The sequence below is a fragment of the Lactuca sativa genome, chromosome 1 (genome assembly GCF_002870075.4).
Source record: "Lactuca sativa cultivar Salinas chromosome 1, Lsat_Salinas_v11, whole genome shotgun sequence".
Taxonomy (NCBI): domain Eukaryota; kingdom Viridiplantae; phylum Streptophyta; class Magnoliopsida; order Asterales; family Asteraceae; genus Lactuca; species Lactuca sativa.
In genome coordinates this window covers 23,670,419-23,688,082 of record NC_056623.2, presented here as the reverse complement: position 1 = coordinate 23,688,082, position 17,664 = coordinate 23,670,419, and the positions used below count along the sequence as shown (strand labels likewise).

Sequence of the window (17,664 nt, the reverse complement as noted above, 5' to 3'; positions counted from 1 at the left end):
GAATGGGTCGGGTAGAACGGATAACGGGTATGAACATTCGGGTAATAGGTTAACCTGATAATAATATAGGTTGGGTTTTAGGTATGGATATTTATTTTCAGGTATACCCGAATTCGTTTTTTAAATAATACCAAATATACAATGCAATCACGTACGCACACTTCAAATAAAACAAAACCCTTCGTTTCCTTCTTATGAACGACGACTCGACAGTTGACGCAAACTTGCAAAGGGAATACGACGTTGAAGCTGAAGTCCTGAACCGTCATCACAATTCTCAGTTTCTCACTTTCGCACGGAATGGAATTTAAAAAAGTACATAACATATTATAATGATTTGTATTGTTATTATATATGTACTTGTTAATTGTATGGAGTATTTTCCTACCTGATTCTTTATTAAACCAACCAACATGTATAAAAAAAATTATCAATAAGTGTTATTTAAGAAATTTTTGGGTATACCCGATAATTACCTGACCCGGCCTCAAACCCGAATACCTGAAACCCGAAAACCCGAATTACAATATAGGTCGGGTATCGGGTATTATTTTCTTAAGGAAATACCCGTTCTACCCGAAACCCGAAAATTTTACCCGTTCGACACCCCTAGGCAAGACTATGTTTGACACATAGCACCTTACTTGATTATGGATAAGTCGGTTACGTATGGTACTTAGCTATGAATGGTTTGTATGGTATGTGGTATCTGGGGAACTCACTAAGCTTCGTGCTTACGGTTTTCAGTTTTGGTTTCAGGTGCTTCCGGTAGCGGATAATGGAGCTCGGGATGATCGCATGACACACACCATAGATTAGTCAACCTGAGAATGTTTTACTCTGATAATGAACATGTGTTTTGAAAACGAATACTCTGTTATGTTTTGAAATGATGATTTTACTTTAAGTAATATTTTATTAAAAGAAATTTTTAGTCTTGAATTTTGGGACGTTACACTGAAGCAGACATGATTTGAATGAGACGCCACGAACAAAATTAAATTAATAAATTAACAAAGTGAATTCATTAATGGAGTTACTTTTTCGTGGCGTATCCTAATATGAGAAAAAAAAAGACTTATATATACATCTGCTAAAGAAGAAAATGTGATAATCGTTCTAAAAATAAAGCAACAAAAATCATATTTATAAACATGGTCTAGCCAGACAACACTTGATACATATACAAAGTCTCTTTCGTTTGTAGACAACACTAAGGTTGTTCTTGAACCCAACAACACGGTTGACATATTTGGGTACTTTCATCGAACACCTGGCGTGCAATCTTTCAAACTCCACCTGAAGACACAATTTCTTTGTGCAAGGACCTAATTTTGAATTCAAATCAGCAGACAAAATACAATTTAATATGTAGAACAATAAGCTAACCTGTTCTACATAGATCGTTTGTGATCAATTTTAAGCTGGAAAATGAAATCAGAGATAATGTAGATCTATCGTCCCTCTCATGTATTTTGGAACAGCTAAGCTGGAAGCGGTGGAAGTTCGAATCATTGTGTAATCGAACTGGGTTTCGTCTGAAATCAGAAGTCAGCGGTGAATGGAGCTGTGGGTGAATAAAGTATGGAAAATTTCCCAAAGTAATACAAAATAATTACCAAATGGAAAAGGATTGACTTACTGAAATTGATGTGTTTGTGTGTGTTTGATTTTAGAAATTGGAAAAATTGATCTCAATCGCTGCAATACGGAGGTTGAAAGGAACGAATGAACAGTTCTCTATGATTTTGCTTCGTTCAACAACGAAGAGGGTTTCTCTACGGTGGAGACAATCGACCTAGTGACCGTTGTTCCCCTTTTGTTGATGGTAGTCAGACATAGATGGAGATCGGAGGAAGTGACAGGGACTGAATTGAATGGCGGTGGATGAAGGAAAAAAAGGATTCGGTGAAGAAATAGAAGAGAAGCGGTGGGGTGGGAAGCACAATCGATGAGGACGCTTGAAAGCATCTAGTGTTCAGGTGTGGAGACGTTGGTGGTCGGGAGATGTGGTGGAGTAATGTTATTGGGGAATAGAAACGGTGGAGGACACCGTGTTAGGAGTAGGAAGTAGTGGCCATCGATTGACACGTGCGACCGACAAAATGAAGCAATAAACAACGTAAAGACACGCTGAAAAAAAATTACAAAACACCCTCTACAAATCATAGAAATCGGCAAAAATATAAGGAAGGAAAGAAGAGGGACGATTGTTGGACAAATTTCAACAATTTTACTGTTGAAAATTTTCACAATCTTAATATATATATATATATATATATATATATATATATATATATATATATATATATATATATATATATATATATATATATATATATATATATATATATATATTACATTAATCTTTTTTTTTTTGAAGGGTGGGCTTCGACGTACACATAAATTACTTCCGGACCTGAAAGTAAATATTTGAATCTTCCCCAAATTCTCCCATTCTCACAAACACACAAACCCTTTCTTTCTGTTATTCTCTCAGCAGCACCAATCAAACTGCAGAATTTAACCCCTCCATCGTTTCAGGTAAGTATATTCCGCTTTATTAATAGTGACTGGAATCGTAGAATTCAAGATTTGGAATTGGGAATTTGTTTGGTTCTGTATATGAAATGAATTCTCTGATCCCAATTTTGGGAATCGAAATTCCGGAACGTCACCTCGTTCCGCTGGTATTTTAACGTATTGACACATGAAATCGACCTATGCGGAGGCTAAAATTTTATCTTCTTTCAATCAATTTTACAGGTAAACTAAACTGGTATACCTGTTGAAGCAAAGTGCCAATGGAGTGCGTGGTTCAAGGAATCATAGAAACACAGGTTATTATTGTTTATGCAAATAACACCTGATTATACATTCTTCTCTTGAACTACAATAACGATCGAAATTCTTTATCCAACTACCCTCATATATTTAACCGTAACCGTGCTTATTAAGCAGTACCACATTGGCGTAATATGAGCCTTTGATATTCCTTACCTAAATCCACAATTGAGGTGGAATGCCAAGTTAGCATACAATGAATTTGGAGTTCAATGCCCACTGAACTGTTGAATGTGAAAATGATTAAATAGAATTATAGAAATAGAATTATAGAAATGATTCTTCTTGATTTCATTTCCTTCAATATACATGTTCTGTTGACACTTTTTATTGTAAAGAATTCAACTTTTCTATGTTAGAGGTATATTTTCCTAAACATAAATTAATTCAGTAACTTCATTGTTCCAAGGAACAACAATGTCAAAGAGCAAGGAGAGGTGTATATCCATCAATATATCTGTAACTGTGACTATTTTTTGTGATAATGATTTTTCCACAAACTCTTGAAAAGAAAAAGAAAAAAAGATAATATTTTCACACATGGATTTTCTTTTGCAGCATGTTGAAGCCCTTGAGATTCTTCTTCAAGGCCTCTGTGGTGTTCACAGGGAACGCTTAAGGATTCATGAATTATGCCTTAAAAGTGGCCCCAATCTAGGTCGGTTTGTATGTAACAAAAAAAGACCTTTTTTTTTTACATTTCTTTAAATCTTGACCTCATAAGTATGCCAAAGATTACATATTATTCCACTTCTCATTTCAATGTTCATAATCAATCAATCATATAGGTTCTGAAGCATCAGAGGTTCGACTTTTATGTGATCTTGAGCAGCCTGAGCCCACTTGGTAATAAATAAAAAAAACTTAAAAAATTTCCTTTTTTATAAACTTTTTCATAGTTACAAAAATGGGATTTTTTTATTTATTATAGGACTGTTAGACATGTGGGGGGTTCAATGAGGGGTGCAGGTGCTGATCAAATATCAGTTCTTGTGAGGACAATGGTGGAAAGCAAAGTGAGCAAAAATGTGCTTCGATTGTTTTACTTATTGGGTTATAAATTAGATCATGAGCTGTTGAGAGTAGGATTTGCTTTCCATTTTCAAAGGGGTGCTCAAATAGCTGTTACAGTTTCATCTGTTAATAAGATGCTAAAATTACATGCCACTGATGAGGCTGTTCCTGTGACACCTGGCATTCAATTAGTGGAAGTCACTGCACCTGCTTCAGCTGAAAATTACAGTGAAGTTGCAGCTTCAGTCTCATCATTTTGTGAATATCTTGCTCCGTAAGTCTTTTCTTTTTTAATTTTTCCATTAAGTGATCAAAATTAAACGAGGGCAAATTCATAAAATGGTAGGACTTAGTGGGAAAATCCTCATTTCCCTGATTTACTTTGCATTAAGTCAAAAAGAAATTCCCATAGTTGGAATCTTGAAAACCATGAAAGATGTGAGATAATTGGTTTTGGTGGTTTTATTGTTTTTTTATAAATGTTAAAAGATAAAATTATTTATTGGTGATGAATTTGTTATATAATTTTTTTTTTCAGGTTGCTGCATTTGTCAAAACCTGGTGTTTCAACAGGAGTTGTTCCAACAGCTGCAGCAGCAGCTGCATCTCTCATGTCATATGGTGGAACTACAATTATGTAGGCAAAATAAGAGAAAACAAAAGATGTGTCTTTTAAGGCCTAATTCTTGATGATTTTGTATGTAATGTTATATTTTAATAGAAGGTTAAAGGCAGCTTATATTTCCCTTTACTTTGCTAATTCATGTCGAAATCTGGGAATACTTTTTTTTATAGACAAAACGTCTTTTGTGTTGATCTGAGTTATAGTCTATTAGTAACGGATTAAAAAGGATAAATCTAAAAAAAAGGAACGGATTAAGAGATGCTAAAAGTATATTTAAGTTTCGAGTTAAATTATTGATGCTATTATGCTCAATAAATGCTGTTATATAGGTAAAAAGAATGAAACTACATTGTTATTATGGGTAAAAAATAAAGTACATTGCCATATTGGTAGAAAGAGGAAAGTATGTTCCACAACCGGTTAACAAAAATAATGAAGGTTTTTAATAAAGCTCTCACATTGTAGTGTAATTGCTCACCTTCTTCTGTGTAAGAATTTCAGCTTCTTCTTCTATGTAAGAATTCCAAATAACACATAATATGAATGTTTGGCTATTTTATTTTATAGTTTTTGATTTAATCGAATTGAACGTATATGAATGTTTGACTTTATTTTAATGTTAATACCAATTATCAATATATGAAATTATTAATGTCAATTTTTTAATGTTTTATATTTTTATTGAATGTTTTTTATTTTGAATGTGACTATATGTTATCTCACTCCGAGTATCAAAGGTACATATTTTATTCTATTAGTATAAGTTAGGTTACAAACATTGGGGTCAAGGAATCTCTAATTTTCTTTTCATTTTTTATGCCACTATACCTTCGCCATTTATATTGTTTTGAACATTATGGTTAACCAATATTAACCATTAACCAAAACTGTTAACCGAAAAAAACCATTAACCATAACCAATATTAACCATACCCAATGGCTACAAAAATGCATTAACCAATCATAATGGTTACGGTTCGGCTTTGGCCAATAACCGAACCAAACCGCCCCATACACACCCTAGCAAGAATGGTAAAACTCATGTGGCGCCTATGTGGCACCAAATTTTCGTAGGCAAAAATATCACGACACTGTTCAGCCTGAGAACCCACTAATAGAAAATATAGATCAAAACAGGAAGGTAGTCAAGATAAGTAGAATGCTATAACAAATAAATAAAGTACATTGTCATTGTTTGCACTAAACATACATGCATTAAAATAATAAATAAAGTACATTGTCATTGTTTGCACTAAACATACATGCAGTAAAATCTCAAGAGGTAAAACATCACACACACAAGGAAAATGAAGATATATGGCGTGTTTGACAAAAGTAGTTGTTAGCTGGAAGCGGTTAGCAGGTAGCTGGTAGCGGGTAGCATGTAGCGGGTAGCTGGTAGCGGAAGTTGTAGCTTTTATTTGTTATATGAGTGTTTGGCAAAAGTAGTTGGAAACTTTTGAAATATATAAAATTATATAAAACGAAAATTGATTATAAACAAATAAATATATAAATATATTTTTAAGGGTAATTAGGAAAATTGATTTCTAAAGTTCAATAGCGTTTTGTTAAACGCTACATGAAGAAGCTTTTAGATTTGAAACGTTTTGTTTAAACTAAAAGCTAAACGTTCGTACTGCCAAACGAAACTTTTTGTTTAAACTAGAGCGTTTTGTCAAAAGCTAAAAGCTAGAAGCTCCTAAACGCTTCCAAAAGCTCCGTGCCAAACACAACCATAGTGAGAAGATATACCATTGTCACCACACATACATGTGCACAAGCACAAGCTTTATATATATATATATATATATATATATATATATATATATATATATATATATATATATATATATATATATATATATATATATATATATATATTTGGGTATGCGAGTTAATTCAATACAATGTTCACAATCAATTAGAGAGCCACATTTAGGATGGTCTATATGATTCCATGTAAAGTTATAAAAACTAAGTTCTTTTGGCTTGAAAAGACAAACATCATAACACAATGAATAAGTAAAATAAATTTTATACCAATGTGAAAAACAATTTAGGGCTTGAAAACATAAACTCGAGAACTAAAAAATTGGTACACTTGTGTTAAAGGTTAGGAAGTAAGTGACAAGTATGCCATAAAGTAGCTAACCAGGGGCAGTTTGGTTATTTTCTTAGTTAGGTCGGTATAGGGATATTATAAATAGAGGGTAAGTAGTTGGAGTGAGTATCGATCATTTTGTCTAGTGAGTATTCACAAGTAAGGATGAGAATTTGTCCCGGAAACATGAACTGAACCGAATTAGGCCTAAATAAGCACTTCGATTTGGTTCTCGGGTATCTATATTAGCTTATTCGGTTCTCAGATTATTTGGTCCGGGTTACCCAAATAAGGGCTTATTCGGTTCTAAATACCCGACCCGAAATTGAAAAGTCATTTTTTAATCGTATTTTTCTTTCTACACCGAATAACCTACATTCAATCGATTTGATCGTGTTTTCCCTTGTCCCTCTTTCTGTGATTAAGTCATACATTCAAAATAGAAAAAAAAAACTATTATCCAAACCAAGACTGTTATCATAAGCAAAATTTAGAGTAAGACTGTTATAATGTTTATATTCTCTTATACAAACCAAGAGTTGTTACTAGAGTCCACATATCCCTCAACCATTATCTTTATCCCCCGTATGTTTAATATTTATATCCTCTCTAGTCAGGCCCGACCTAATACATGGGCGAGTTGGGCTATGGCCCAGGGCAGCACAGAAAAATAGTGGACATAAATTTAATCCAATAAGTGATAGTGTATATATGAGTTCGGCCTAATATTTAGTCCATTAACTGGTCCAATGTTGATATATCGGCGTCTCGTGTCTTGGAGGCATCATATCTACGAAATATAAGAGTGTGGGCGCCAAATGAAAACGTAATCGCCAAATCTGCCGACGTCTAGAAAAACGCAAAGATCGAGAAGTCTCTAATCGATAATCGATTGGGTACGTTTTTCATTATATTTCATTCCTATTTTAATTTCTCTAGTTCTCTTTAAAACCTACTGCATAACCAATGACGATTGGGAGACCCGATTTGTGTTCATTGTCCAGTGTGTGTGTGGTGGTTATGGTCTGAGTTCGATTGCTTACCCTTCCTTGTATTCTGAGTTTGATTTTTTTTCGAGGTTTTCAATTTCTGAATTGGAGACTTCGACTCATATTTTGATTCTTTTTTTCTCAAGTTAATTTCCAATTTGTGTTAGATTTCTGAATGAGTTTGATTGTTGTTTGTTTCAGGAGGTGGATTGTTTATTGTGGGCTGTTGAAGGATGATTACAGTAGTAGAAAGGCTTGCTGGAGTACGACCAGTCTCGAGTTGTTCTATATTTGAGTTCAAAATCTATTGCTTTTAGGTTTGATTTTTATGGGTTGCTTAGGTAGAACTTCAAAGTTTTTATGGTTAGCTTCATATATACATTTATAGTCTTATAGAGTTAGTTGTGTTCTGTTTTTGTGATTCATGAGGCATTGTTGGGAGATTTGAGAGGTGGTGTAAGTTCAAAGATTTCCATGGATAATGGGGCATATAGAAACTTTCTAAGTAGCACATGTGATGTAACCCGAGTGCCCTAGTTGTGTTTATTATCTATTAACAAAAAAAATTCATTTATTGCAATCAAGCTATTTTTAATATAGCTGGTGGGGGTTATCATTGATTTTGGCTTCGATATAGCTTTTGGTTTTGCCTTCGGCAGCTCAAATTGATGTAGGCTTCCTGTATTAGTTAAATTCTAAATAAATTCATGAAGTAGGATTGTAGCTGTCAAAGTGTATTGCCATTTTAGGTGGTTTGGACAAGTTCATTGGTATATACGCCCCCTTAAGTTCCTGTGTGTTTTGACTCTACTATATACAAAGTTGTTAATGTTTTTTGCCCAACCTATTGGGGTTTTGATGTTTTTTCTCACACTTAAACTTGGTTGCAGTTTAATTTGTTTGTTTGTTTGTTTTTTGGTCTTGCATTTGAGCATTTGGAGTTGTTGATGTTTTTTAGTTTCACTTTATTGTTTTTTACATAGGCTCACTATAGTACTCTAAGAACATAGGGGCATTGTTTTTTCTGCATCACCCTGGACATGGAAAACCAATGGACCATCCCTGCCTCTAGTTATAGACTAACTAAGTCATACGCAGTCATAAAATTATTTTCTTAGACTTGTATTACTCTAAGAACGTTTACAAGAAAGAAGTAAAAGAATTGAGGACTGATTTACAAACAAAGCCAACGCCCTATATATATACTTGAGTCCCCATGTGATACAAGGAGCCAAGTAAATGAATAAACCATCTTATAGACTATTAAAAGGAAAATTCTACACAACCCTTTAATACTATATGCCATTCCACCACCTTCTTAATACCTCTTGAAAGTTCTTGAATCTTGAGAAAAATTTTAGAAATACATTTATAATTTTCATATGGCTGAAGTAAAAAATAATGTTAAAGAAGACTTTTAATAGTAAAAACAACTTGTGAGAGACTAACGTGAAGTTCTTAGATCATTGGCTGATTTTTTTACAACATTAAGCCTTAAACCACCATGTTTTGTATGTATAATCAAAATCCAATAAGTACAACAAAAAAAAAAAAGAAAAAAACAAAAAACCTTGAAAATGATGCGTTACAATAAAACTGAACTTACAAACAAGGGGAAGACACAAATTTACATAGTTGCCAAAAGGTCTCTCATTTCAGTAACAGATGGAATGGTTTCACTCGGGTAAATCTTGGCCACAAGTTGAGCAAAGCTCTCATACTTGTCCAAGAATTCTTTCTGCGAGTATAACAAATTAATTATATAAGTCAATCATCATATCATTTCATTTCATTTCATCAGATTTTAAAGCACCCATTTATTTTAGTAAAAATTCAAGAAAGGTGAAATAACTACCTTGCATTTATCCCATAATGATGGTAATAATTCCTCGGAGGTCAAATTTTTCTGAAGCTTTTTATACATTGCACCAATGTGCTTGTCCACCTGCGTGCATGCAAAAAACCTCAATTTTTTTTACTAATAAAAGTAAAACTAAACAATATATATTATCATGTAAATATTAATTACTTACTCCTGATAAACTTGATTTCACCACCTTCCGAAGATCCATTTTTGACAGTCCAAGCTGGAAAGGAATCTATGTATTCACCAATACATCATTTTTTTTTATTCTTATCAAGGCATTGTACTTTTATTTTTATTTTTATTATTATTAATAGGAAGGACATTATACTTTGAAAAATCTACCCCAACTATAGAAATAAAAATTACTTTCAGAAAGAATAATTAAAGTATTTGCAGAGCAATCTATCAAGCACTAACTAACCTCTTCAGGTGTGATAGTGTACATCAAATCTTCTATTCTTCTAGCAAACTGGAAAAGTCGCTCAAATTGCTGCAAAATTTTATAAAATAGTCAAATACAATTACTAAAAGTAAAAAAATTTCAGTTTCAATTTAAATAAAAGTAAATTCAGTTTACTTACATAATATATAATGACACTGATATGACGTGTGCAAGCTTGTTCATAAGATTCACTTGCTTGATGATAGAATTTTGCTAAAGTCGGCACTACATTTGCCAGGTCATACAAACTGTAAGTCAAGTCAAACACAAGGTTAATATCGTAATTTACTGTATAATCATAATATCTTAAAATTACCATTTTACCTATTTTGGAATGCAGCATAGTTCTCCAAAAGTATAATATCAGCATATTTTGGATCTGTCTGAGCAATCTTGTCCAGAGTTGCAAACATCACCCCAATCTACCAAACATATATATATATATATATATATATATATATATATATATATATATATATATATATATTAAAAAAGTCAATATTCTAAAATAAAATTATAAGAGGTCTATCTTTAAATACTTACAAACTTAATGTATGCTTGATCAACCAAATCCCTAGACTGCCCCTGGATATACTGTTCCATGCGTGTAGCAAGTGTCGCAAATCTACACAAAATAATAATAATAATTATTATTATAATTTAGTACCCAATTGGAATTGTATTTTAAAAAAAAAAAATATGTTTTTTACCTGGGAATGTAGGACAAAACACCCATTTGTCTGACATTTCTTTCGTTTCTTTCTATTTGGTGACAAGCTTCATCTACAAACTATATATTACAAGTGAAAAAACTTTAGAGGTGGATCCTAAAATTTTAAAATGGTCAACATAAAAGTCAAACTTACGCGTGTAAATTGTGCAGTGATTCTTTCTTCTAAAGCATCAAGCAAGAGGCGAACATATCCTGCTGCATCTGCTTTTTGACCAGAAATATATCTTTCTGTTATTCCATGCATTGATATGCATCTCAAAGGATCAATCTTGTATGCCCAATCAACAACAGCATAAAAATCCTCCTGAAAAAAATCAAAATATAATTAAAATAACAAAAACCTTAAACTGAACAAAAAAAAGAAAAATTATTAAAAGGAAAGATTAAGTACTTGGATTCCATCAAGCAAATCACGAAGTGACTCGTTTAGTGCCCCTAGCTCTGATATACCTACAAGATTTCAAATATAAAAGGTCAACAATAGTATATAAATTAGGTGGAAAAATGGAAATGAATTGAACTTTTTTGTTTTTTATTTTTACTTTTGTTGTTGTTATTGTTGCTGTCATCGTTATCATCGATGTCCATAATGCCTAAATCGTCCTCGTTGGATTTATTGCCATTTGCAGGACTTCCTGGTTGAGCGAGTGCAGAAACTCCAAAGCACATGAAGTGTGAAAAAAACGAACTCTGTAAACGAAATGAATAAATCAATTTAGAAACTTTGTTATAAAATAAACAAAAAAAAATGAAGAAGAATTATATTAATAACCTCATCAACAAGGAGTGGGATAAATATGGTGAGCATTTTGGCATAAGCTTCTGAAACAGTGGAAGTATCTGCATTGTTTACATTTTGATTTGAGCCAGTTGAACCTTCGAGCCAAACAGTTGGATTTCTTGATGCTTTTGTACTTGCTCTAAGCTCATTAGCAAATTCACGTGCCTAGAAAAAATATTTTTTAACTTTTTAATATCTATTTAAAATTTTCTGTCTGAATACGTATTATATTTATTAGTGGATCTTACCTCACGCCGTAAAAGCAGATTAAGAGAGCTACAATAAGCTTTCCTCAAAGGACCTAAACAATTTTTGTCAAGACTCTGCAAATAATAAATAAACAAAATTTTAACACAATTTTTTTTTAAATAAAATATTCTTTTAAAAAAATATTGACCTTCAAGTGTTGCAAGAGGCGAGCGTAAGTCCTGCATTTGAATCTGAGATCCGCATGATCCGGCCTCTTTAGTTGCCCCCGCTGTTCAATCAAAAGTCAAAACACCAAAATTCAATGTTCTTGATTCCAATTCCTTAAACATTTATCAAATAAATAAGAAAAAGTAGTTTTTTTTTCTTTTTTAATTTGTCAAACCTGAGAGAAGTAACTTTTATCACTTATCATAAAATCAACCAAACTAGCAAAATAGTTTCTTAAAAACTCGGAAGCTCTTCGAACAAAAGTGGTTTTTAATTTGTCAAGTTCTGTCTTCTTATCCCTGACCTGTAGGACATATTATAAAAAAAACATATGGGAATATTGAAAGAAAAAGAAAAAGACAAAAATATATTTAAATAATAAATACCGCTCTAATATTTGCAAAGCTTGGATCCAAAATAGGTGGCTCAAGGCCACGTAAAGCGCCTGTTAACCATTCGCATGCTTCAATATTTTGAAGCATGCGGGCTTCATCGAATGAGCCACCTGTCAAACATGCTGCAAACTGGAATAAAGATAGATACAATTATTAGACTTATTATAATATAATTTTTTTAAAAAAATAATATATATAATTTCAGATTAATAACCAACCTCTGAAGGTATACGTAGTCTCTCAAGAAGCTTATCCAGTTCCTCAATTAAAGCTTTATTATTTACTGACTGCATTTCCAGCTGGTTATTTCGTGTTTCTATCTGAAACATTAAACAATTTATAACTTTTTAAGTATTTTCATATTTTTTTAAAAAGAAAAATAAAATAAATATATGCATACTGATTCAATGTCCTCTCGCATATGTCTAAGTTTAACATTAAAAATCCCAAGCCATTCATCCATGTCATCAACACAGACTGAGGCTGCCTCAAGCCCCTGCAAAACCTGCAAGACAACAAGAATAAAACTATAATAAAAAAATGGTAGAAATTGTGAAAATTTTAAACTTTTTTTTAAAATAGTTAAAGGTTTTTTTTACCTCATCTACCAAAGGCTCGCTTTCCAAAATGGCATGTACATTTGCTGCTTCCAAAGCATGAAGTTCACGTTTCAAACGTTCAGAAAAGGCTTCCGCTTCCCCAATACCCATCACATATCTGGAAACACAAGGGGCAAAATGGTCATATAAAAAAAAAGTAGCATCTGATTTTTAACAGAGTTCATGGTAGGAAGCAAACTTGCAACAAACGAACACCACAATGATTGCCCATGTAACGAAATAGAAAGCTGGACCGAACTTGTGAAATCACTATACCACAGGGACCATTTTTGTAATTTACTCTATATATTATGCAGCCTTCTTTTTTTTTTCAAGTGGGAAAAAGGTAAATGGTGCAAACTTAATAAGAGTAAATTATTTTTGTTGCTTAGTATATCTAATTTTTGCAATTTTGGTCCCAAAAAGTTTTCTCTTGCAATTTTGATCCTTATTTGAGGTTCTTATAACGTTTTTGGTCCCCGATTATAACTGATTTTTCCAATTTTGGAGTAAAAAATATAGTTATTTTACTTGGAACGGGACCGAAAACGTTACCAAAACCACAAATAAGGACCACAACTGCAAGAAAAATCTTTTGGTGACCAAAATTGCAAAAATCAGATATACTCAGGGACAAAAGATGTATAATAGTAATATAGTATACGCACACGCCTAAAAGAGCCTCCATGTCCTCTTCTTCTGCTTGAGACACAAGTTCTTTTTCAACTGTAACCTTCATGTCACTTTCTGAAACCACATCTGCTTCTGTGGTGGGCCCATCTTCAATGTTTCTCTTCTTAGGGGCTACAGGTGTATTTTCCTATACAAGTATGAAAAAAAGCTACATTATATGTAGTAATAGAAGATAAAGCAAATTATGAATATCAAAAGTAAAAAAAAAAAAAATACCTTGGCCCAAAGAGCCATCTCCACTACATCAATACCCACAACTTTTGGTAATCGGCCCAACACATCTTTACATATGTTTAATATATAGAGCAACAAACGGTTCCTAAAATATTAAAAAATACATTAGAATTTATAGATTTTTAATTTTTTTTTGGTATTATGGTTGAGGGAAGAATACCTGTCGTCTATGTTTCGCATGGTCCATTGAGGAGGGGCAACACTCTGGCTTCTAAGATTATCAAAACCCTAGAAAAAAAAAAAAAGATGAAGTCAATTAAGGAATTTAAAGAGAAGATTATGTAATGTAATGTGATGGATTAATTTGGTATTAAAGAAGAATTACCAGCATAAAAGTGCATCCACTAGGGTCGTTAGTTAAAACCTCCACCTTTGAAAGATGCTTCAGCTTGTATAATTTTGCAGGCTAAACACAGTTTCAGAAATAAAAATAAAAATTACATTTCAAGCAACAAAACCAAATAACTTATCCTGTAAATGAAATTTGTGTCCATGGATTTAGGTAGAACAAGATTGAGAGGAAGAAGGAAAAGTGTGTTATGTACCTCAAGGACTCCTCCATTTGAATACTTTAAGACATGGAGAAAAGCCTTAGTTTGTTGAGCTTTTTCTTTTGCTGCATTAACCACAAATAGTTAAATGACCAAACTACACAAAATGACTATTATTTTGTGGTCATGCAATCAACTTGGAGAGTAGGAAGATGATAGGAACCAGTAAATATTTAAAAATCTATATCATTGTTTATGTTTCTATTCAGTATATTTATACATTTATTATTTTAAATCAAATTCTATAAAAACTTACGTTGTACGTTAAAAAGCAAATTGATGTGTATGACTTTGACCTTGACCTTATCATTTGCTAAATCTTCATAACTGTCTTACATAGTCTATGATTCTTATTATATAACTTGACTTATTGACTTATGTATAAGTAAGTTTATCATGGTAGTTCCCCAAAAAAAGGAAAATATAGGAATCTTATAGTTATTTATATCAGATACTTGTAATTATGCCATTAGGACATACATCAGTTTCTAGAAAATACAAAAAAGGGGCATTATAGGAAGATCTAGCTAACCACTGAGTAATTGATCATGGTCACTACTCACTACCATTGTAAGTTGTAACAACAAAGATGACTACATGTAGTAAGTAGTAACTAATGTTTTTCTTTATCATATTGTCACTTATAAAGATTACCTATGTAAAATTAACAGCTTTATATTTGATGATCTTAATCAGCAGAATGAGCCTCTATTATATGGCCTGATCATGTGTAGTATGGTAACTTCTTTTACTATGAACGCAAAAACATATAAAAATGTAGGATCAATGATGACCTTGAGATAAATGGTATCTAGTTGTTACTGTGTACGTTCTTGTTGTTGTTAATAGTCTAATTGCATTCCCTACTTCACTTTGTTTCTAAAGTAATTTAATACCATTCTACTTCAAATCAACATGATAAGCATAAAACATTAAAACCTTCAATCTATTTATCTAGCTTTTGTTCTGCTTAATCACTTTTTAGTCCATTTTTGTATTAATTACCAAAATGACCACCATTTATTCGTTATTCACAAGTTTCCATTGTATTAGTTTTTTATAGCCAGTTTGACAAGTTTGTAATTATCCAGCCAAAAAGTGCATGTGTTTCTCTGTCTATGGTGGCAGGGATTGGGTAGATGAGGTAGTGTGACACAAAGGATGGTGGCAGTATGAGGCTGTTCATCATCTTCCTCTAGAGTTTTCTTGTTTTATTATTGTTAGGCCTCATAACTTTTGTTTTTCTAATTTAGAACAATAAGGCTCTCAAACCCAAAATGGCATGCCACATTGTCACATAACATGTATGATATGCCACATATGGAGTCTTTGGACAATCATATATTAAAAATCATCATAGTTGTTTAAAATGCACAAGATATTTGCATTGTTAGCTCGATTGGAAATACATTGATCTTTATGGTGATTTATCCTTCATTTTTAGTTTCTTCATTGGACTGTTCTCTCTATCACTAAGCCCAAGGCAGACAACTCTTTTCTAGATAAATTCCATCATTTTTAACATGTTTATGTTATCTACCTCAATCCTGACTTCACCAACGACTATGTAATTAGCTTTTCTGCTCTAATCAGTACAGCGTATTTTCTTGAATTCTTATGCTTACACCTCTAGAATCAAATAACTGTAGTGGCACCACTGAATTGCTCAATTAGCGCCATTAACAAAATTCCTAAGTTCAATTAAAGATCCACAAGTTCTCGAAAAGTATCAAGTGCATCAAGTGGCAAAAACAACCAATTGGCTAAGTAAATCATCAGCTGAACTAATAAACACTACAATATAGAAACCGGCACCACATCGTCCCAAACAGATTATTAATGTTAGCAACCGGTGATTGAAACAAAAAGTAAAGAAAAAGGAAAACAAATAGAGATATGAAGAGAAAGCTTACTGGAGATTGCAAGAACCCTAGGCTTAGCCATCTGACCTTTGCCGATTTTGCCCGTCTTACCCCAAACACCACGGCTTTTTGCGACGCGGATCGACAGTACAACCTTCTGGCTGGTGCCCTCAATTGCAGCTTCGCAGGCTCGCCGGAGCTCCAGATCATCGGCGCTCGATTTCGCCATTTCTTCCTGCTTACCTCTCCTCTTACGGAAGATGATGACCAGATCTCGGAGCAAGATAAATGAACTTTGTTCTACAGTTTGGGACTTGACGATTGAAGAAGATTTTACCTTTTACTAATCTCATGAAATTCAGTTTTAGTCAAATTTTTTTTCTTTTTATTTTAGAAGTCGTCTTTGTTGAAATCAGAAGATATACATGGTTCAGTTCTTTAGCCTAAATTCTAGTATCGGCCAAAAAATAATAATAATAAAAATACAAACCTTTTCCAATTTAATACAAATAAATGAAAAATGCCAAAATGAAACATACCATTTACGAATAAGTTGGGAGTTGATTACTGTGTTGAAAGTTTTTCATAATTCTAACACATATTTATTTTATTCATCGTTTTTTAATGGTTTGTAAAATATATTACAACCATGGTTCTAAATAAAGTTAGGCGTGAACTTGACAGAAATTGTTAAGTCTCAAGTTTTTACGGGTCATTACGAAGCACGTCGTTGGTAAAACGTGATTTAAGACGGAAATTTTGTATTATATATATATATATATATATATATATATATATATATATATATATATATATATATATATATATTCTACTATCATTTATTTTTATATATATGTATGACTTAAAACGACATTTTGTGAAAACGTGACATCAAATACAAACATTAGAATCATAACGAGCTTTTTAAAACCTTGATTACTACCATGAGATTTGTTCATAGGAAATATAATTCCTCACATTTCATTTTCAAAGAGATGATACGTTGGCTTACTTACTTCTGTACATTGATGACATTGTTCTCACCGTATCATCCACCGATCTTATCGCTTTCAAACAAGTTTACCATGATTAATCTCAATGACTTGTTATATCAGCGACAATGATAAAGACGGACAAGTTTTATCTAAGTAAACTAGCTCCTTGAATTGCTTTTACGGGCAAACATGTTGAACTGTAACCTAAGTTGCAAAATACCCACAGACACGTAGTCTAAGCTTGACCACATCGGGAATTTGCTTAATATCCGGGTTTATATTGCAACCTTATTGGTAGTATATCATGTTCACTATATCAACTATTTTATATGTCATCTGACATATATGTCTATACATGCATGATCTGCAGGAGCCTCGCTTGATTGAATGATCTCAAATGTATTTTGCGCTATGCTCACAATACTATATACTTTGGCCTACAACTCTACCACTCGACCATGTATGATTTCTTGAAGATAACAATTTATCTTAGTCAGTCAAAACGACAAACTATTGTAT

The 17,664-nt window shown here is 32.6% G+C and overlaps 2 protein-coding genes across 2 annotated transcripts; one reads left to right on the top strand and one right to left on the bottom strand.

Moving 5' to 3' along the window:
• Window positions 1–2,389: 2,389 nt before the first annotated feature.
• LOC111876245 (mediator of RNA polymerase II transcription subunit 18) lies at window positions 2,390–4,609 on the top strand. Its single transcript, XM_023872781.3, has 6 exons — window positions 2,390–2,544; window positions 2,767–2,840; window positions 3,403–3,502; window positions 3,633–3,690; window positions 3,776–4,132; window positions 4,397–4,609. The coding sequence occupies exons 2-6, from the start codon at window positions 2,805–2,807 to the stop codon at window positions 4,497–4,499; spliced, it is 654 nt and encodes a 217-aa protein (XP_023728549.1). The 5' UTR covers window positions 2,390–2,544; window positions 2,767–2,804; the 3' UTR covers window positions 4,500–4,609.
• Window positions 4,610–9,010: 4,401 nt separating this feature from the next.
• On the bottom strand, window positions 9,011–16,540 carry LOC111876246 (exocyst complex component SEC3A). The gene is made up of 25 exons (XM_052769120.1): window positions 16,202–16,540; window positions 14,283–14,353; window positions 14,063–14,143; window positions 13,898–13,965; window positions 13,720–13,822; window positions 13,479–13,630; window positions 12,811–12,928; window positions 12,612–12,716; window positions 12,430–12,531; window positions 12,203–12,340; window positions 11,992–12,120; window positions 11,797–11,877; window positions 11,648–11,722; window positions 11,391–11,564; window positions 11,161–11,308; window positions 11,010–11,068; window positions 10,752–10,922; window positions 10,596–10,675; window positions 10,429–10,510; window positions 10,210–10,307; window positions 10,025–10,133; window positions 9,865–9,933; window positions 9,610–9,675; window positions 9,432–9,521; window positions 9,011–9,314 (listed from the first exon to the last, which is right to left on the bottom strand). Exons 1-25 carry the CDS (start codon window positions 16,377–16,379, stop codon window positions 9,204–9,206), a joined length of 2,658 nt encoding a protein of 885 aa, XP_052625080.1. The 5' UTR covers window positions 16,380–16,540; the 3' UTR covers window positions 9,011–9,203.
• Between the last annotated feature and the right edge of the window lie 1,124 nt (window positions 16,541–17,664).

What these genes read in the sequence shown, in the direction of transcription:
- LOC111876245 (XM_023872781.3), top strand. Translation starts at nt 2,805, where the DNA reads ATGGAGTGCGTGGTTCAAGGAATCATAGAAACACAG. An exon ending in GAGCAGCCTGAGCCCACTTG is followed by an intron (nt 3,691 to 3,775) that starts GTAATAAATAAA and finishes TATTTATTATAG; the next exon opens with GACTGTTAGACATGTGGGGG. An exon ending in TTTTGTGAATATCTTGCTCC is followed by an intron (nt 4,133 to 4,396) that starts GTAAGTCTTTTC and finishes TTTTTTTTTCAG; the next exon opens with GTTGCTGCATTTGTCAAAAC.
- LOC111876246 (XM_052769120.1), bottom strand. Translation starts at nt 16,379, where the DNA reads ATGGCGAAATCGAGCGCCGATGATCTGGAGCTCCGGCGAGCCTGCGAA. An exon ending in ATTTGCTTGATGGAATCCAA is followed by an intron (nt 10,923 to 11,009) that starts GTACTTAATCTT and finishes GATTTTTTTCAG; the next exon opens with GAGGATTTTTATGCTGTTGT. An exon ending in TCAGTGTCATTATATATTAT is followed by an intron (nt 9,934 to 10,024) that starts GTAAGTAAACTG and finishes AAAATTTTGCAG; the next exon opens with CAATTTGAGCGACTTTTCCA.